The sequence below is a fragment of the Athene cunicularia genome, assembly GCF_003259725.1.
Source record: "Athene cunicularia isolate RWA chromosome 25 unlocalized genomic scaffold, athCun1 chr25_part1, whole genome shotgun sequence".
Classification (NCBI taxonomy): Eukaryota; Metazoa; Chordata; class Aves; order Strigiformes; family Strigidae; genus Athene; species Athene cunicularia.
Window position 1 is genome coordinate 439452 of NW_020799134.1, and position 20841 is coordinate 460292.

At 46.2% G+C, this 20841-nt stretch overlaps 2 protein-coding genes across 2 annotated transcripts in view; both read left to right on the plus strand.

Annotated features, from left to right (window-relative positions):
- The first annotated feature begins 2941 nt into the window (after positions 1 to 2941).
- Positions 2942 to 5448, plus strand: LOC113488678 (cornifin-A-like). Its single transcript, XM_026863963.1, has 2 exons — positions 2942 to 3205; positions 4921 to 5448. Exon 2 carries the CDS (start codon positions 4942 to 4944, stop codon positions 5392 to 5394), a length of 453 nt encoding a protein of 150 aa, XP_026719764.1. The 5' UTR covers positions 2942 to 3205; positions 4921 to 4941; the 3' UTR covers positions 5395 to 5448.
- A 9114-nt stretch (positions 5449 to 14562) lies between these two features.
- LOC113488631 (glycine-rich cell wall structural protein-like) overlaps positions 14563 to 20841 on the plus strand; it is a 10523-nt gene continuing 4244 nt past the window's right edge. Inside the window, exon 1 of the mRNA XM_026863912.1 lies at positions 14563 to 14700. Within this exon, the coding sequence (XP_026719713.1) occupies positions 14563 to 14700 (138 nt within the window). The remainder of the gene's footprint in view (positions 14701 to 20841) is intronic.

Genomic DNA, 20841 nt, shown 5'->3' on the forward strand with positions numbered 1-20841 from the left:
TCCTCAGAAACATTGGGATTAAATTCCTCGTGACTATATTCAAGTTAGCCAGCTGAAGATAAAACTAAAGGTTAAGCCAGAACTAAACGTTAAGTCTTGTTTTAGAAATGTATTCATAATTCTGGCTCAAAAAGTCAAGATCTTCAGTGTGAGAGGAATCCACACCACTGGAATGTTTTTCCTTCTCTGCTGCAGACTGCTTGGGGTTGATGTCACTACAGGGTCCGCTTAACATAAATGTTCACCCTGACAGTAGGCAGGCCGATGTTTTCTGAAAGCATTTTCAAAGCACGTTGTAAAAGCTCATTAATGTTCTGCACAGCTGGTGTTGTCATGTGTATTTAACGAGAGTGTTACAACTGTCAGCTCAAACATTAACCAGAGGAGACGAGGAAATAAGTGATGTGTCAACCAGTGAACCACAGCCAAGACTCGGTACCTGAAGAGCGCGTCCGTCGGGAAGTAATGCGATGAAACAGTGCACGTGTCAGCTCAATTTACCAGTTAAAATAAGCTTAAGAATCAGATTTCAGCACCTTAAAAACTAAAGGTACTAAAAAAAAAAAAAAAAAAAAAAAAAAAAACAAAAAACAAACACCTGAGCCGCAGACAAATCGTCGAGCCGAGCACTCAAAGATCTGACAGGACACATTTATTCTGTATTTAAGTGAAATGTTAAGAAAGGTTTTAATAGCCCTTTGTCTGTAAGGATATGCAGGAGAGACATATAAATCCATAAAGGACCAAACTAGAGCTCACACAGGATCAAGGAGCTCTCTCAAGACATTCATTTGATTATACCATCCAAAAAAAAAAATTAAAAAAAAAAAATCAGAGAGATGGTAAGAATCCGACCCATCCCTGAGACCACTGAAACCCCACAACAAATAAATCTTATTCCTGAAGTTGAAAACTCCAAAACCGCGTGTGGTTTAGTGTGCACGCCACAGCCGGCGAGGCAGGAACCTTAGAAATAATTACATCAATTACGTGTTGGCTTTGGCTAATAAGGACAATGTGCCCAAAAAGAGTGACTAGGAAACTATATAAAAGTAATTTGAGGCTCAGTGCTTCACCCATTTCTCTTTGTTTCTCCTCCTCAAACCAGGTATGTGTAATCAGCTCAGCTGCTTTACAACTACCGCACTGCAGCTAAATGTAACCCCGAGAGGCTTTAGCGCGTTTAATTTCATAACGTGCGGATGCGAGAAGTCGCCGAGGGTTTTACCCACTTTGTCTTAAAGTTAACAATAACATAAAGGCTGGGACGATGTGACTATGGAAGTGTGGAAAATACAGCGTGAGATTTTTAGAAATAAAACCTGCTAAAACCCTGGAATCGCATTTATCTTAATTTGCTTTACTTCAGACAGCAGTCGTGCACTCCCCTCTTCCTTTGCATTAAAAGATTGCGTTTTACTGTTAACATTCCAAGTTTTATTTCTCTTAAAGGAAAGCAGATTGCTTACGAACAAGGCTTTCGATATCTTGTGAGTAGAAGTCCAGAGCTATTCGACTTCTGAATGACCAGCCGTGCAGCTTGATGCCCAGATTACAAATTTAAAAAAAAAAAATAAAAAAAATAAAAAAAATCAGGACAGGCTTGGAAGTGTGCTGCAAACATCCCAAAGACAGCCTCGATGCCCCGTACACTTCTCACTGGCCCAGCCCAAACTGCCCCAGCATCACTACATTATTCTGCGGAGAATAACGCGCTTTTCAATAATTTGGCCTTCCATTAGGTGCTTCGACGCTTCTCCTTGCCCTACACGACACCTCGTGAGTTAACGTTAAGCCGTAAATTCACCAGGAAGGTTGAGAACGTGAGAAAATTCAGCTTTATTGAAGCACACCCCTCATGGCGTGACCTGTGTCAGAGCTTGTTCTCACTCCCCACCTCAGCTTTGCTCTGCTGATAAATTAAGACGGTCCTCGGCGGTACCGTGTTTGGACAGACCTATGTTTACCCGCACATAAAACAAGAATAGAGGCTATTAAACAGCATCCTCGTAACAGGACCTCGTAAAACTCCTCACAAACGCTCATTAATGTTTAACAGGAGCAAAGCTCTTCAAGCTGAACCCCATTATAACGAACGCTGGCGCCTATCCAGTTTAAAAGATGCGTCTCAAGACATCAAAGGTGATTAATTACATCACGCGTAGGGAGCGGTTTCCCGTCGGATGGACAAACACAAGGCACACGTACAGGCAGCATCCGCACCGGCACGGCTGAGGTCTAGGTGTAAATCAGCAGCTGTTGAGGTGGTCACGGAGCAAGATAACGGGGTCATTAGAAAAATCGCTCCCCTCTTCGCTGCCACTGGGATGCCATAATCTACTCCGGGTCGTTTCTCGCCAAAGGAACCCGATCAGACATCACCAACGCCACTGATAATCAAATCAGAGTGCCTGTGGTACCACAGCTGCCGGTATAAAGCACAGCCAGCTTTTAAATCCTTGGCAAAGTCATGATTCCGTGCAAGGTGGATGTGCCGCTTTTCCAAGCAGAATTCAATCTGCCACAGGACAAGGCCTGGACACGACCCTGAGAGTTTTACGCCCCACCGAAAGGGCAGTATCAGCGAGCGTGCGCACCCTCCTTACCCAGCCGTAAAAACCAAGCAAATGCAAAGCCTAATAAAACCGGGGAATGACTCTGATGAAGTTTGAAGAACACTAGATGAGCCATGGAATGAGTAGAGTGCCAAGCCTTGGGTACATCTCTCCTAACCTCGCTTTGCAAAGCCAGATTCCTCAACACCCCCCAGGTGCCCACTGGCATTTAAATGAACAAAAGAGAAAATAGAGTAAGGACCCGATCACTACCTGCTCCCCCCCTGCTGCTCCCTGATTGTCAGTCTGCTAAAGAAGCTTTAAGAACTGAGGGATGGATTTCTTTACATAACTAATGAGGTCAATGGAATAAAAGGCGGCTTTGACCTCTCCCATAAAGATTTAAAGTGGAAAGAACCCTCAGGGGTTGAGATGCCTTTCATGGAATTTGGTGATAAAAATATATTAATGATCACAAGTGCGTGAAATCCTTACAGCCAATGAAAAAGTTGTCTATGAACAAATTCTCTCTGGTATCTAATTAGGATTTGATACACAGCGGCTCAGGTTTTCCATGCAGTCTAAAAGACCATATAAAAACACGCACTTCCAAGCTTCCAAGCCAGTTCTTACTCTCCGCTGTGAGCTCGGTAAGTTATTTGCCTCTTCCTACTTCTAAATAGCAGAATATCCTTTTGGTGGTCCTTTGAACTTGAATCTAGATCCAGCAGAAATATTCTGACACTGCAAATGAAGAGGGTTGTTTCTTTGAAAGGATCTTTCTTGCGTATTATTATTATTATATATTTTTTTACAGGCATAGACAGATACAGGCTTTAAAGTTGAGCCCCAGGTTTACAGAACCTCATACAATCTGGGATGTGATGTTTCTAGTTTGATCTGGCCATGTAGGTACCTGTTTCTTTAATTTTCTTTGGGAAAAAAAAAAATAATTCTAGATTTTTCTTATATTAGAGGCAACTTATTTTAGTAGTTCAAGTAACTCTTTCTATTGGCAGCTGAGCTTTACCATCCTAATCAGAGACTGATGTAGATTACTTCCACTGTACTACAGAGGCTAATTTTTATCTAGAATAACTGAATAATAAGCTTCTGCATACTCAAGATCCTTTTTAAACACTTTCGGGGATTCTTCTTTACCAGAGTAAAGAATATTACCCAACCACTTTCAAAATATGTCAAGAAAACCCTGATCAAATCCTGCCTGGCATTTCTCCTTGTGGTGGCAGTTGATTGTCAGCTGACGCTTCTGTAAACAAATCATATTGACCTTCAGTAGCTGGGACCTGACCCTTGGGAGCTGGTTCTAGAATAGTCCTGTACGTCTGCAACAGCACCTGCCGCCAGACTGCAAAGCACAGACACCTCAGTGTCATTTGTTGGCGCTGAGGAAAGCTGTTTCGCACTCGGATTTTAAATTTTAATTAGGAAATCCGAGGCGTCGGCACTTCTCCATGCTCAATCACGCCTTTGGAATGGATGCTTCTTGTCTCCCGAGTATGGCAGAGGCAGCCCTGACGTCCCACAGGTAGGAAATGCCTCTTCCCAGCACCTGGGATGGACCCTGCACCCTCCTGCCTCCAAGGCAGGGCATGGCCACGCCAGGAGCCCGCCAGCCCTGGCAGCAGCGGGTGCTCCACAAGTTCATTCAGGCAGCTCCTCCTGCGATTCTTGCAGCCCTTTTGTCCCCAGCTTCTGGTGGAGCAAACTTGGAGAGAAAGAGCAAGAGACAGCGGAGTACAGAATAGCCAGGGAAGGAATTGCACGGCCGCATCCTGGGAGGCAGAGAGTTGCCTTTGACTTTTTCTGTTCATAGGCAACACTGGCAGCTTGAGCCCGACTTTCAAAAGTCGCTCTGTCCTTAATGAACTTCAGGCTTTTAAAAACAGGGCTCTGCCCCGTCACCCTGCCAATTACAGAGATAACGATCCTCCGTTCCGCCATTTAAATCAGCATAAAGAAGGGCAATGCTTCCTTTCGCTTTACCTAGTGCCAGCAGAAAGCAATTCCAGTTTCAACCGAAGCGTCTGGAAAGCAAATAAATGATAGACCTTGCCGCGAAAAGATGAGAACCTCAGCACCAATCCCAGATGCGCCATTGCCTCACTGGCTGAAGCATGTAGGTCACTTTGCAGTCGTGCCTGAAACTCCCCTTCTTCTAAGGATAATAGCGACCTGCCCCACCTGACCTCCGAAGCCGTGAAAGAGATTCTTAGTTAAAACGCAATGCTGCACAGTTTCTGCTACAGAGATGCAGGCTGCGAGTCAGCGCAGGAGGCTCAACCAGCAGAGAGGCGGTTTGTCAAACAGGGAATTAATTTACCTTTTTTTTTTTTTTTTTTAGGTTCATCTCCACCCCAGAACAATGTCTTATTACGGGTACCAATACAAGCAGCAGTGCTACGTTCCAGGCGGAGCGAAGTGTGCCACACCGGTCTTCACGCAGTGCCACCACCCCGGCGTGAGGTGCGGGTCGTGTTCCGCGTGTGCATCCAAGGGCGCCAAGGTGTGCACCGTGAGAAGGACCATCCAGAGCGGCCCCAGGTGCTCCGCGCCGTGTTCATCGCGGTGCGTTGAGACTCACATCGTGGAAGACCACTCTTCCTCCTGTAGCCCCAGGTCTCCCGAGCCATGCACCGTGGCGTTCCCTCAGCCCCAGCTGCAGGGCAGGGAACACGTCTGCGTGTCACACTGTGGACAGCCAGGCGTTACGAGATGCCCTCAGATATGTGCTCCAGCTTACACGTACCAGCACAGCTCCTGTCCTTATTCGTACCAGTGGTCCAACAGCTACCACTACAACTGTGGGCAACAATAAGCTCCGCAGAGGTGCCCACAGAACAACCGGGCGATGGATGAAGAGCAAGGTGCGCACCCTGCTGCAATCACCGGGGCTTGTGGACAGCCTGACACCTTTACAAACCAGCCCTTATTTAATCCTCCCCATGTTACCCTCTGCATTAGATTTAGAGCTCTCAACTTCGTATCTACAGCCTCCTACAGTGAACTCGGGTTTCGACCGCGTGAAGACAGGTTTTCCACGACCTCCAGTGTAAAGATTACGTATTTTACCGTGGGCCTAATCGATGACACTGCATCACCAACGTGGCCTCAGCTAGCCCAGTGCCGACGAAAACCAGGTCCTTCCACGCTAACGCTGCTGATAATACGCATTTCTTTCTGCTTTCCGCTTTGCTCCGGAGGAGATTCTCTACAGAAACTGGGGTTTTAATTCTGTGCTTTGGTCTATACGCAACCAAGAGAAATAAGACAAAAGTAAATGTCAAATGGTGGAAAAAGGGGACTTGACTTCCAAGTTAAAGGGGTCTACTGTGTGAAACAGCTCACTCCGGAAACACTACTTAAATATCCACCTCCGATGCACCAGCTGTAAGTCAGAGAATACTTGCTCTGTAGTCTGCATTACATTATTCTCTATGGTATATAACCAACATCTCACATAATAAAGCCTCTACTGCATCAAACTACCCACTTTCTACTTTGATTTTTTTTTTCTCCCTCCATCCTTGTCTCAGAGCTGAAAATCCCCTATTGTACCGCAGCCACGGAAAGACAAGCTCTGCTTCCACCTGCGCTGGTAATAAATACTCAGCTTCCCACAGTGGATCTTAAAACAACTTACAGAAAAGCTGAGACAGCTGTAAAGTGACCAACACGGCGAATCAGTAAACTGCCAGCAAACACTGGAGTTGTCAGGGCAGCGCTCTAACCCCTAGACCACACTGCCCTATGCAGTAGCACCTTAAACTATTCACAAATGGAGGCGCATGGCCCCATCCACCAATAAATCCCAATTAAATTTACCCTAAATCATTCCTCGTACATTTTTAAGCTGCACCCCAACAATTCCTTGGGATCCATCATGTGGCAAATGGGTTCAGGGAGCATGAGGGTGTTCCGGGCAGGCACAAAGTCCTTCACACCACAGCAGCTGAACGCTGAGCCTGAAATTCCCAGACTAACAAGAACCCACAGTGCCACAAACACCCAGTCATTCAGTATCAGAACAAGGCAGATCAGACTTGCAGTGATATTTATTTTTTTTTCTCTATCAGCCATGACATGCATTGAAATTGCTAACTCCCAAACATGTCACTTGTGACAAGGTTAAGCAGGCTACAGGACTCCAAATTCGGTTTGATTTGCACGGCACGGAACCATCTTTTAAAAGAAGAAAAGTATTGAAGCCAAAAATAAAGCAAGTAGACTTTATTGGGGGGGAAAAAAAAAAAAAAAATCAGAGAGACAGCAGTTCTGAAGTGGCCCAACTTCTCTGGAGTCAGCAGAGGTGAGGATGACTTAGACCTGCTCCAGATCTGCCTAATAGGAGAGAAGTAATCAAGTTGTGCTCTCCTCCAAGTAGCCGCAGGGCGTGTGTCTAATGTGGTCACGTTCCAACACGGGTGAAGCTGTTTGGCTGCACCCGGCAAGGGGAGCGCCCTCCCCTTTCCTCTCCTGGCTTCTGCATTATGAACCCAACACGCAGCACCACGAGCAAAGGAGCTTTTCTGCATCCCTCCTGATGGTTTTTCACCCATACCTTCGTGCTAGAGCCAGGCTTTAAGAGCTCCTACGTCGTCAGAGGTTTCAGTGCTGTGTGTTCACGTGGGGAACTTCTCATTACCTCGGTTCATCACGCTTGCTACGTCGCTCGCCTGCAAACGCTGCCCATTTGCCCGGTTCTGCTGAGCTCCACCTCTTCTGGGCAATTGTACTGCAACGAGAATGCATGTGATTTGTATGTAAATGGCGTCTGTGCAATACAGCTGTCTGCTCTTTCAACAAGCTGGGTGGCAACTGCCACATTTTTATTATTCCTAATTAAAAAAAAAAAAAAAAAAAGGTGAGAAATTAGGAAGGCATTTAAAGTGTCTCTGCCATTCAGAAACCTCTATCGGACTTTCAGAACTGTCTACCGAGGCAGGCAGCTGCATCAGTGTGGTTAAACTCGAAGTGCCACGCAGTCGAGTTAAGCCAGCCCAGGGAGACGGGGCGCGTTAGATCAGAGAGATGCTGCCAAACGCCACAGCCCACTGGTCCGGCAGCAAGGCCAGCTCGCCCCGAGGAGCTCAGCCTGGTCTACACCAGCCACTCAGCCCTGCCCTCAGATGCCTGGAGGATGAAAGCAAATAGCAGCTCAGTCACCTAACACAAAATTTGCTTTTGACAATGTTATGTTAGGTCTATAACTAAAGATTATAGAACTAAAATGGTCTTTTGAAATGAGCAGTAGCTGATACCCGGCAATTTTAACTCAGCAGCCTCACATAGTTCTAATGAATACTCCAATTAAAAAAAAAAAAAATAATATTGTGAATGTAATTAGGAGCATGGTCTCTCCAATTTCAGGCTGGAGAGTTTAGGGACATGTTAGAAACCTTTGTCTCATCCCATATTTAAGTCTTACTCAATGTGCTCACCGCCAGCCGCTGTCCCACGGGACAAGGGAACCACCTGAGAGCTCTGGGGCTTCTCAGAGAGGACGTCGGGGTCCCAACAAGAGCCAGCAGGATCTCGAGCGTTTCACAGGCTGAAGCTGACTTCACAGGGCGAGTTTGTCCTCTCCTGATCAGCTTTGACTGAGCACATAGCAACAATTCAAAACCGAGCGTGAAGAGAAGGACAGAAGTATGATTTATTGAACAGTGGCATCATCTCGACGAGGCAAGAGCTGAAGCCAACCAGGAGAATTTCTTAGCCGATAATTTGCCCTTTAGCCAATTTCTGGTGCAATTCAGAAGCATCGGATTTGGTGGTTTGATCCCCATACCATAAAAAAAACATCCCGCCTCCAACATCAGCAGTAATCATCCAGAGCCACTTCTAGCACACAGTAGCCAACAATTCGCAGACTCGCAGACTCCTTTTCCTGATGTGCGTGACCAAACCCACCCATCGTACCAGACGGGACCAGGGCAGGCATCCCCAGGAAGACGGTTCCCTACGTGCCCCCCAGAGCGGCATTCCCTGACCCCAGACCAGGCCCAGCTCTGTAGCCCACCTGCTCACCAGTGCCAGCACCAGCTGCTCAAAGCCTTTCGTTTGGTGCTGTTTCACATGCGGCAGTCGGAGTTTATTACTGCTCTTCAAACTTTTTTTTTTTTTTTAATAATATACTTGGAGCTCACTTGGTGTTAGCTAACCTTACAAAGCAGCTTTACACATTATCAGGATGTTCGTTATTTTAAAGTCCCAGCTTGCTGCAGACAGTCCTTTACGCTGGAGCATCCCCTTGGCGTGCTCACAACTGCCACCTGGTGGATGTTTATCTATATTTCAGCCACTCGTGCCAGAACTAAGGCTCAGGATTTATTTCCAACAGCCCAGAGAGCATCCCAGCACATCGGCAATCCCAGCCTGGCTAACGCAGCTTAGCTATGCTCTCCTCTGGGTACCACCAATTTGTGCAGCTCCTGGGTTTTTGCCCCAGCTGCTCTCTTTGCCATTAGCCGAGCTGCATCGGCAGCTCCTTCCCCCCCTCAAAATGGGTCAGGTCAAGGACACACCTCAGTGCTGAGAGCCCAGACTTGACCAGCTGCCCAGCAGAGACCAACGGTACACAAAATCCTGGTGATAGGGGAGAGCAAGCAAAAGGTGAAGATGTTGTTCTCTAAAATGGTGCTTTTGATGCCACAGAGAGGTTGAAAAGCAGGCAGAAGCCTCTCAGGCTTCCTCCCTACAGCCTATAGCCCAGGTATCAGGCAGAATCTCAAGGCTTTAACTTCTTGAGAAGCTACAGAAACAGACTCGTATAGGAAAACGAGAGCTAGAGCAGCCCAATGACTATTCCAGCTAAAGATAATCTGTGTAGCTCTTCCTTTTGGTTGCTGAAGTGAGAGCTGTGGTCTGGCTTTAGTCGCTCATTGAGCACATGGGATAGTACCGAAATAGGCCCTGTCAAATCTTTGATGCACTGGGTCTGGGGAGAGTTCTGGTGCTAGTTTCTCTCTAGCGTCGAAACCTGTTCACAACTCCCACTACTTCAGGAGCAGTTTGCAAATCTAAAAAACCCCAAACTTAATGTGGGGCTCTTTTCTGCTCAAATCTTTTAGAAAATCGGAGCATCCTCGAAGCTGTCTGAGCTAACAGCAGGTTTTGGCTTTTGTCCTGTTTTGATGTATCTGCTAAAAAAAAAAAAAAAAAAAAAAAAAAAAGCAGGGGGGATTGAGCAGGGCTACTATACTTTGAAGAACATCTGTTGGTGTTGCTAGGCTTGGGAGAAATGGTAAAAAGTGGCTGAGAATAGCTTTTAGAAAAAGACTCTTCCTGTCTTCAGGCAATTATTTTAAATTCCTAATTACTCTAGCAGGCGTGGGAGCTTCTGAACTCTGTGGGATTGGAGAAGTCCTGCTTTTTTTGAGAAAAAGCAACATAAAGTCTTCTTCAAAGCAAAGAGAAGGAGGTAGATGGTCGTAGAGCACCATCCTGTGGCAGTGCAGGTGCTGAGCTGCAGGAAGCTCTTCCCTCCTGACTCACTACCCCTCATTCCTAGTAGAGCCTCGGTGCTTGTTGTAATTAGCTGATGCATAATCGGAGCTCAGCTGATCCCCAGCCCAGATATTGCTGTGGATGCAAACCAGTGAGGAGCGAGACAGGCAGATGAGCTGTTTGCGCAACCCTTGAGGAAGGTCTGGTGTTCTCCAGGCCCCTCTGCAGGGCTCAGCCCCTGACTTGTATCAGCGAAAGAGGCGACGTTTCACCTGCAGCTTTGTCAGGTTTTTGTCTTTTGCTTTGAAAGGAGAACCCGAGATGTTGCATAAGGTGATTTTGGCAGTTGCGGAATGAATGTGGGTGTGGGAAGGTGATGCGACGCGGGAATGGTGTGCCCTGCTGTTGAAATGGCAAGTTGCTGATGACAAATTTCTGGCTGCAAAGTCAGTAATAAAGTGATGCAACACTGCCAAGAGTGGAGGAGTGGAAAAGCAGGTACATGGTGCCAGGGACTCCTATAGCACGGTACTGGCCTGCCCATGACTAAGTGAAGTGGTTGGTGCAATGGGCCAGATTTAGAAGGAAAGAAGGAGTAAACCTGGTAAAAAGTTAATACCACATTACTGTGAGAAACAAAAGGTTTCAGCTGCAGAAGCCAAATTCTGAATCTTCCTTGGCTGGAGAGGTCACTGGCCTTCCCAGATCTCCAATCCAAATGTGCCGACTCCTTTCCGCTCCTGAGGGACCTGCTATTTGAGTTGAGTCGCTGGGAGTTCGTACGCGACTGTCCACACCATCGGTTTATGTCCGTGCCTGCCTTATCCTTGCCCTGCTCTTGTCCTACGGGGATGTCACCAGCAGCTGGAGTCTGAAAGGAGAAAATCTTGTTTCGATGCCGCACTTGGTTGTGTATATCAAGTCTTTCCACTGCAGGAAGGAATAAGGGCTCCTGCAGCCCAAAGAGACAATATTTTTTGCCCTCTCCACCCCAATTCCGTTTAGCTTTCTCTGGATGGGGCTGGGAACAGTGAGGAGAGCTGACCTGCATCACCGTACAGCAGAGCTGTATGTGAAATTCTAGAAGAAAAATTTAGGAGGACTCTCCCCCTGAAATGGGAATCATAAGGAGACTTTCCTCAGGTGTCCCTACCCCATGTAGAGCATCACGTTTCTGGTATCTCCTGTAAAACAGGTCATGGGTTTGCTGTCCTCTGCTTAGATCCTGATGTAAGTAACCAAGAAGCAACTGTTGGTGAAGGGGAAATTGTCCAGAATTCTTAAAAATAATGATGCCCTGGATCCATGTGGCTTTCCTGTTTCATAGTTGTCAACTTTAAACCTGCACTGGTTCTGGTGGACCCTGTGTCCTAATTCGGGGTAGCTGCATGGTCAGTAAACACCCAATTGGTGCTGTAAACTGGGGTCACTGGAAGGGGTCCCTTGTGTTGGAGGTATTCCTTACTCCAACTGTCCTCACCTTATTGTCAGACCAGCTAATCCTGATTTAGTCTCAAAGCTCTCTTGTGAAGCCTGTGGGGAGTTCCCAGGCAAATAAATTAACTGTCGGATATGACCACTGATGATAATGAATGGAGCAATTAAGACTTTCCATTTGATGACTGTAATTTTAATGGGCTGGTGCAAACCGGCTGAATAATATGGGAAGGAAGTTGCATCTGTGTCATAGGTAAAAACTGGGCAGATGACCCACTAAGCAGCTGGGTGGATCATAAAAATAGGAAGCTATGCAGTTAAACTCGTCAGGTGATGAGCACCTCTGTCTTCCCAAGGAGGCTGCCCTGCGCACAGCCACTGTCACCGTGGATCCACACTGGACACTAAAATGAGGTTGACCGTGACGTATTTTGAGTGCTGCTGATGCCTAGGTGACAAATGACATGTTCTTCAAGCAAGCTCTCCTGGCATCTCAGAAATGTTCTTATTCCCTCTTGGAGAGGAGGGAATGAGTAAAAAACCCACCGGTGAAGAGGTTCTGTCGGGGAACGAGGTGCTGAGGCCATCACCTCATCCACCACCCCAACCCCCTCCGTAACCCAGTCCCACGGGATGCTGCGCGTGGGCTCGGCAAAACTGCATGTGAGGATAAAAGCCCTGGTGCAAAGTAGGATAAAATAAAGTCCTGCTCCGATATTTAGTGCTGCAGATAGTGAAACAAGACAAAAGCACGTGAGTTTATTCCCCAGCTTTGCAGTGGATGCTGTTCTCTTGCGGTAGATCTTGAAATGTTGAGTCAGTGGGGGTATGATCTGCCTGCTTGGGCTTACTGGGAGACAGCAGAGTTACCTTCCGTGAGGGGAGCCTGCTGCGTAAATAAGATGTGAACAAACAGAAGGCCTGGATCTTCTCATACTGCCACAGCCCAGGAATCGCTTCATTAAAGGTAAAGGACTCTAAAATATCGCTTGCACCCAGTGCCAGCGAGTTGGACAGCAGGCGGACGTCAGATGCTTCCCATGAACGTCCTGTCACGTGCCCCGTTCCCAAAAACATGGATGTGTCTGAGCCACAGCCCCGAGCTGAGCGAATTAGTCATGTCCAGCCTGAATGTCCCGTAATTGCCTGGCAAACCGTATTTTCCCTTATCGGGGCAGGAAGTCTGGCTCAGGAGGGGATGTCTCTGGGTTCAGCCACGCCGCAGGACTCTGGGGTGGGTGTGGGTGGTGGTCTTTATCTGTAAACAGAAGGAAATGGTCTTCTCCCACCTCATGAGGTGGTGGTGGTGGTCTTGGGCTCTCTCCTTGGTCACCATCTAACATGTGGGAAGTCCAAAACCAGAGATAATGGGCTCATTTGACTGGAACTGGAATTATACAGACAATATGGGTCAAAGACTGACGTCTGAAGGAAGGTTGTGGCTTTTTACTGCAGGATTTGGGTTGCTTTATGCCCAGGCTCTGCTAGGTGCTGGTCACGTGCAAGCAAACCAAGACTGAGCTTTCATGAACCAGGTGCTTCCCGTGACGCAGAATGCGCCATTGCTTTCCTCATCGCTCTCCGCCGCAAAGCTTGCGCCTGGGTCTATCTGCCCTCCGTGGCTGCCAAGCACCAGCGCCATGGAGGGGAAGGGCGACCATGGTGTCGGAGGGCAGCGTGCCCACAGCACCGCCATGCCTCTCATCACGTTGCCCTTCATGCTCCAGTCTTCGCTGTCATTACAAAACCTCTCCGTGATGAGGCTGTGGGTGTGATATGAGGCGTGCATATCTAATGCAGCAGGGCTGTTGCTCAATTTTCACTTAACCTCCTTTTTGCTTTTTCTGCCTGTTGCTATCTTACTCGGTAAGACTTGTCTCTAGGTTGAGGTATGCCACAGAAAACAATGAAGGCCTAGGGATAATTTTTTTTTTTTTTTTTTTCAAAATGCCCTTCCACTTTTTCCAAAATGTTAGACATTGCAGTTATTTAAAAGTTATCGTGTCTGTTTGCCCACGCGGCCGTTTCTTATCACGTACAGCAGGCATTGGTTGATAAAAGTGAAATAACAACAACAACAAAATTTCCCTCTTTTATTTGGTAGAAAATTTATCCTCTGATCTAAGTTTTTATATAAATACGAGGCAAAGTATAGCACTTCCATACTTAACCTAGAGAGCTAAAAACCAGTTGAAGTGATCAGATTTTTGGTATCCAGCAGACTCCAGGCGCAGTGTAACATCCAAGCACACCCGCCACCAGAATTTGTCAGGTATTAAACAGAACAGTTGGAAAAATTTTGATCTCCGGGACGTTTCTTTGACGTAGCCTCTGCCATACGCCGTCATTTAAAGCCAGACAGCGTTGCGTCGGCGTGAGCTTTGTTGCATGCCATGGCAAAGCTGCAGTGCCGGGCAGGTGTTGCTGCTACCAGTAGGGCAGGCCCAAGTCTTCCTACTTCGTATCTCCCAAATTCCCGATGAGCTTCGGAAGAATGAGGAACTAAAATGGAGGAAAAGAAAATTGAAAACGGGGTGTGCCCATGACTTTAATGCGTGTGGCAAACCGTGGGGACCAGATAAAAGTGAAACCAGGAAAGGAAGCCACAGCTGGACTGTTCAGCTGCCAAAGCCATTGTATATTAATTATTGAGGACAGTTGTTCTTGTTGGGGTACACGAACCTCATCATCGCTGTGTCCACGTTCCTTGGCAGAGGGATACAAATCATGCCACGTGTTGAAATTAGGAGAGATACACACAGAAAGAGCCCTAGCCAAGATCATAGATGTTAATTATCGTAATAAGGGCAAAACAACATTTTCTCAGTGGACAGACCTGGGGGAAGAGCTGGCACCGAGGAGAGGGAAGGGTTGAAAGATTTGATCGCCAGAAAAGAAGCAGAACCCAAGGGGTGGAAGCAGAAACACTTCCAGATTAAAAATAATCCTTCCTTTCCAGTCCCTGCACCCATCTGACACAGTGGCTTAAGTGGGTAGGGAGGCAGGCTGTGCCTTGTCTGAAGAGATGGAGAGTGAGGAAAGAGGTGTGAAAAGGAAGTGTTACTGTGGGAAGGAGAAAAGCGATTTTTGCTCAGTAGAGATGGATCCGTGTCCTCGGGACAAGGGCGCTGACTGCACCGGAGCAGGGCCACTGCCACGAACCAAGCGTGGCATCGATCCTGGCCACCGCCGGGGACAGCCAGCCATCGACAACACAAGCTGGACCCGCTCGCTGCGTGTCTGTCATGCCCAGCAGCAAGTCTTGCATCACCAAGTCGTCTGGCAGCGAAGGCAGGCTGCCTGTCAGCAGAGAGGGGGTAGGTTTTGCTCTGGTGGCGGGGAGCTGACGTGGAGATAAAGCTGTTCTGCATATTCTTCATGAAACACTGCCCCTCTCAAGGACCATCGAGCCTAATCCCTAAAGGCTCGGAGCAGATGGGGCCGCAAGGGAGACGTCATTCTCCCGTAGAGAGTTGCCCAGGGTGTGCCCAGCTCTGTGTCCACCTCACACGAGTGTCCCTCGATGTACTTCGTACGGGGATGCTGGGCATCACAGGTATTTTGTGCGTTAGGCCGTTTTATTAAATATTTTGCCATATTAACCTAAGGAGAGAGAAAGTGAAGTCTTCGGGAGAGTTGGTTTACATCGAGGAGCAGAAGACGATCTGCCATTCCACCCACCACGTTGCCTTTACCTCCCCATCCTCACCCACCAGCCTGCAATGCGCAAAAAGCACAGCGCGTGTAGGGAATTAAACAGAAAATGATCTGGGGGCTTCCGAAACTGTCTGGATCTCCAGCGTGCCTTGGCCACACTGACACCCAGCCCATCCGCTCCCCGTCATCCAGCAGAAGCGTGGCCCTCTCCTACAATCAGGACGGATGTGAGGATCACACCTCTTTCATAACCCACGCGGAGGATATAATCAGGAGGTATCGGGCAAACGCATGATGAGAACACGTATGCCTCTGTGGTAATTATACTCCACCCTACTGATACAGCTTTGGTAGCTGCAGATTGTGCTTCACAGTGAACAAAAATATTCAGTGTACGCAGTGTCCTTTGGGGGTCTCTGTGCTTAAAGAAAAGAGAGCTCTGACACCCCCCCCAAATACTGGGGACTTCTGCCTCCACAATGTGATTTTCCTCCATTAAGGAGGGATTTATCTGGGGATGAGGCATTAGGCTGAGATTTAGAAGGTCTGGATTAAGCTCCGGATTTGAGATTTTCCCAAATCAGTCTCCCCTGTGCATAAAACGAGGACGTAAGTCTGCTTTCTCTGATTTTTCCAGTCTTTGGTACTGAAACTCCCATTCATATGCCTGGGAAAACTGGCCTTCAGCAGTGGGAAGGAGCCGTTGGTTGGAAGTAAAACACTTTTCTAATTAACAGATGAAAGACTGCCGTTAGTTCAGCCAGGACCGAGACTATCCGTAAAGCTCATTTCAGCTAACGTGAGCACTTCGCTTTGCTGTTGAAATGCAGGAGTATGATCTCAAATCCGGATGATCTCGCTGCCTCTTAACAGTTTGCAGATATTACTGGTTTGCTGCTAGCAATGAGTCCTTCAACAAAGCGGCGGCACGCGCCGGCACCTCCGTGTTGCTCTGACCTCTCCGGCCAAGCTAACAGGCCTCGTTTGGATCAACCAAATCAAGCTTTGTTACGCTTCACTCTCCAGTGCACGTACCCAAAATCTCAGGACTCATCTTTTATGTGCCAGAACATGCTAAACCTCTTACAACTGCATCCTGACTGTCCTTGATCTTCACAGCAGAGATAAACAAGCTGTTCTAGATACGCTAAGTATATGCTACAACCACAGCCCTTAATTTGGTTTTCAGACAAACAGTGAATCCCTTGACATCTATCTTCCTTGTCCTACTTACCTCCCCAGGCCAGGCACAATGTCAGAGGGTCTCTGACATGACCTGTGATCGTGTCACATCAGGAGCTGTATGGTCTCAGCTGGATGTTTCCGGATGTAGTAGTCACCTCATAGGAAATACTGCGCCAAAACTTAGTGAAAGGCCCAGCGGGAAGGGGATGTGATTTTTATTTTATTTCATTTTATTTGGCTCTACCCACTTGGATACTCAAGCAGACAGATGTGTATGAGTACCTTGTGCAGGATCCCTTGGGAGTGACACAAGGGACGCCAGGTACTGAGGGACCACATCCGCTGGGCTCCTCTTCACTGGCAGCAATGAGCAGTGTTTTGGGCAATGACAAAAAAAAATAATTATAAGGGGATATTTTGCCTCAGTCACTCTCTTTGGTTCCTGGGCAAGTTTGCAGCCTGCTGTCCAATTTCGTTATTTTACACATCATGCAGTTACCATCTGTCTTCTTGCTGGGATGAAAAAGAAAAAGAAAAAGAAAAAGAAAAAGAAAAAGAAAAAGAAAAAGAAAAAGAAAAAGAAAAAGAAAAAGAAAAAGAAAAAGAAAAAGAAAAAGAAAAAGAAAAAGAAAAAGAAAAAGAAAAAGAAAAAGAAAAAGAAAAAGAAAAAGAAAAAGAAAAAGAAAAAGAAAAAGAAAAAGAAAAAGAAAAAGAAAAAGAAAAAGAAAAAGAAAAAGAAAAAGAAAAAGAAAAAGAAAAAGAAAAAGAAAAAGAAAAAGAAAAAGAAAAAGAAAAAGAAAAAGAAAAAGAAAAAGAAAAAGAAAAAGAAAAAGAAAAAGAAAAAGAAAAAGAAAAAGAAAAAGAAAAAGAAAAAGAAAAAGAAAAAGAAAAAGAAAAAGAAAAAGAAAAAGAAAAAGAAAAAGAAAAAGAAAAAGAAAAAGAAAAAGAAAAAGAAAAAGAAAAAGAAAAAGAAAAAGAAAAAGAAAAAGAAAAAGAAAAAGAAAAAGAAAAAGAAAAAGAAAAAGAAAAAGAAAAAGAAAAAGAAAAAGAAAAAGAAAAAGAAAAAGAAAAAGAAAAAGAAAAAGAAAAAGAAAAAGAAAAAGAAAAAGAAAAAGAAAAAGAAAAAGAAAAAGAAAAAGAAAAAGAAAAAGAAAAAGAAAAAGAAAAAGAAAAAGAGAGAAAAAAAAACCACACCAGTGATATGAATACTCAGAACGTGGCTTTGCAAATGACATGTTTTTTACGAGCGTTTGAAAACTTGTTTGGAAACAAAGATTTTCCCGTTAGACAATGGAAATATATTTTGGCGTGTCTTACAGGCAAAAGCCTGCAGTTGCCCCATGAAATTCCTTTCAGGTGAGACCCTTCAACCCTGGGGAGAGGGTCCCTTGTCCTCCACCACCACCGGCGATGCCCAGGGGGGGTGGCCCTGGGCAGGGGGTTCCGTCGGGGTGACGGGCACCTCTGCTGGAGCATCATCTGAGAGGCGCGAATGCAAAGATGAGATAAGGCTGAGCAGGTCTCATGCTCCAGGGCAGGACAAAGGAAGGAAGGAGGCGCTTAGCAGAGACTACTCCAGGTGGCACAGCCTACGGCTCTGTGGTGAAGCGTGGCTCTGTTGCCTCAATCAGCTACACCTGGGTGTAAGATCCTTCAAGAACTCCTACTTACGAGCTTCCCTGGAGCTGGAGGGTTTAACCGGAGGAACTTGCTGCTGCTGTTTATAATAATTCCAGTTTGGCAGAAAAAAAGACAGGAAAAGTGTGAGCAAACTGTCGTATCTAGAGCAAACTCCCCTGTGGCCCAGACAGTTAAGGGATGAGGTGCTACAGGAGGAAAATGGCAAACATGATCCCTTTTATCTCTTCGCCCCCGAGTAAATGTAACAAAACACTGTGTGCGGCCTGCAGTAAATGATAGATACTCTCTCAGCAAGAAGGGCTTTCCTTACGTCCTCCTGAGAGGTTTAAAGAGGGTCTGTTGCATATTTATCTGCCCATTGGATATGAAACTCCCAGCATTGTCCCCATTTTTTTTTTTTTTCCCAAACTGCTCCTTTTCCGTCCCATTCATGCTACCTACAACAAAGCTGTCAATCCCCTGAGCATCCGAGCATCTCTTACTGCTATTTTACAGTGAACATTGCAATTAAATGTCTTCTGGACTTTTTTTTAAACTAAACTTAGGTAAGCCGGTCCCATCCCCTGGTTATGTCAGGCAGAGTCAAAGCAAAAATGTTGGGAAGTGCCAATGAAATATGAGAGTCCGCCACGCCGAGGGCAGACGGCTTAGCTGTGGATGACTCCCGTGGTGTGACGGGATGTGGCGGCCGTGCTCTGGCAGTGCCACCAGCTCACTGCCACAACCGTCAGGGAGGACAGTTGGCCCCTCTGCTCTTGTGCTGAGGTCTCTGCAGGCCAGCGTGGTTAAAAATAAAAAGGTCACAGCTCTGACCCCAGGTGCTCTTACGCCACTGCAATTCTACATGAAGACCAGTTCAGCATTTCGTTGGCTGTTTGGGTTTCTTTCCTCTATTTCTCTGTAGGTCAAATCCTCCAAGGCTGTCAATCACCCAGAGCCTCCCAGATTTGCATCACTTCAGCCTTTGGCTCTAGAGGCATGTGTTGTCTTTTGGGGAGCTTAAACTCATTGGACCAGAGTCCAATACGTGTCCCTACAGCCCCTGGCAATAATGTGGGTGTCATTAGAAATGTATAATACACTCCTACCAATCTGGCAGTTACAACACAATATAATGACATGCCAGAGCCACATCTGTTCAGAAACATTTTCTAGAATGAGGTATAAATTATCTACGTCTATAAAGACAAAAGTTTCTCTTTTCCCCCCTCACATTTCCTGTCTGGAATGTTGGACCCCTCTGTAGGGAGGCTGTGAAAGTCAATCACTTGTTGTGTCTGAAAAAAAACCCCAAGACCGTGTCGGCTTTTCTCCATTTCTTCACTTATAGTAGGTGGAGCCATCCAAAGACTTTAATACAGCTGAAAACAAAAGAGGTGGTGGAAGAGAGATACCAATCAGAAATGACGAGCCCCAGATTATGCCAATAAGTGGGTAGTTGTGGTTGGGTTTGGCTGGTAAATAAATCAATCATTGTTTCTTTCCAAGAGGAGGACTAGGTACTATATAAAAGTTCTCACACACCACGTTTCCTCACTCCATTTGACTTCTTTCCGCTGGTTCGTGCCGTGGGACACGGTAAGATATTTCCTGCTACTGATGAAAACTAACTCATCTGATTAGGCTTGGAATGCTAAACTGGAAAAGACGGGAGTAACTATGGCTGTTGGGTCTCACAGTCCAAAGATTCCTCCTTATTTACAGCCTTTTTTTTTTTTTTTTTTCCTCACTCTTCGCTAAGTGCCTACAAAAACTCTCAGTCCTGTCCTTTTCCTTAAGATTCATATTCCAGGAGTATTTAGGACCCGCCTGTATACAGTGGTACCACATAGTGCTGGGCCCCGAGAAATCAAAGGGGCTCCAAAGCCCACGTTTTCTCTGTCTCAGCGCTCCCTCTTTTTCTGCGCGATTAAGTGATCCCACGAACTGAATCATTAGGGGAAAAAAAAAAAAAAAAAAGGCTGTAAATAAGGAGGAATCTTTGGACTGTGAGACCCAACAGCCATAGTTACTCCCGTCTTTTCCAGTTTAGCATTCCAAGCCTAATCAGATGAGTTAGTTTTCATCAGTAGCAGGAAATATCTTACCGTGTCCCACGGCACGAACCAGCGGAAAGAAGTCAAATGGAGTGAGGAAACGTGGTGTGTGAGAACTTTTATATAGTACCTAGTCCTCCTCTTGGAAAGAAACAATGATTGATTTATTTACCAGCCAAACCCAACCACAACTACCCACTTATTGGCATAATCTGGGGCTCGTCATTTCTGATTGGTATCTCTCTTCCACCACCTCTTTTGTTTTCAGCTGTATTAAAGTCTTTGGATGGCTCCACCTACTATAAGTGAAGAAATGGAGAAAAGCCGACACGGTCTTGGGGTTTTTTTTCAGACACAACAAGTGATTGACTTTCACAGCCTCCCTACAGAGGGGTCCAACATTCCAGACAGGAAATGTGAGGGGGGAAAAGAGAAACTTTTGTCTTTATAGACGTAGATAATTTATACCTCATTCTAGAAAATGTTTCTGAACAGATGTGGCTCTGGCATGTCATTATATTGTGTTGTAACTGCCAGATTGGTAGGAGTGTATTATACATTTCTAATGACACCCACATTATTGCCAGGGGCTGTAGGGACACGTATTGGACTCTGGTCCAATGAGTTTAAGCTCCCCAAAAGACAACACATGCCTCTAGAGCCAAAGGCTGAAGTGATGCAAATCTGGGAGGCTCTGGGTGATTGACAGCCTTGGAGGATTTGACCTACAGAGAAATAGAGGAAAGAAACCCAAACAGCCAACGAAATGCTGAACTGGTCTTCATGTAGAATTGCAGTGGCGTAAGAGCACCTGGGGTCAGAGCTGTGACCTTTTTATTTTTAACCACGCTGGCCTGCAG

What these genes read in the sequence shown, in the direction of transcription:
- LOC113488678 (XM_026863963.1), top strand. Translation starts at nt 4,942, where the DNA reads ATGTCTTATTACGGGTACCAATACAAGCAGCAGTGCTACGTTCCAGGC.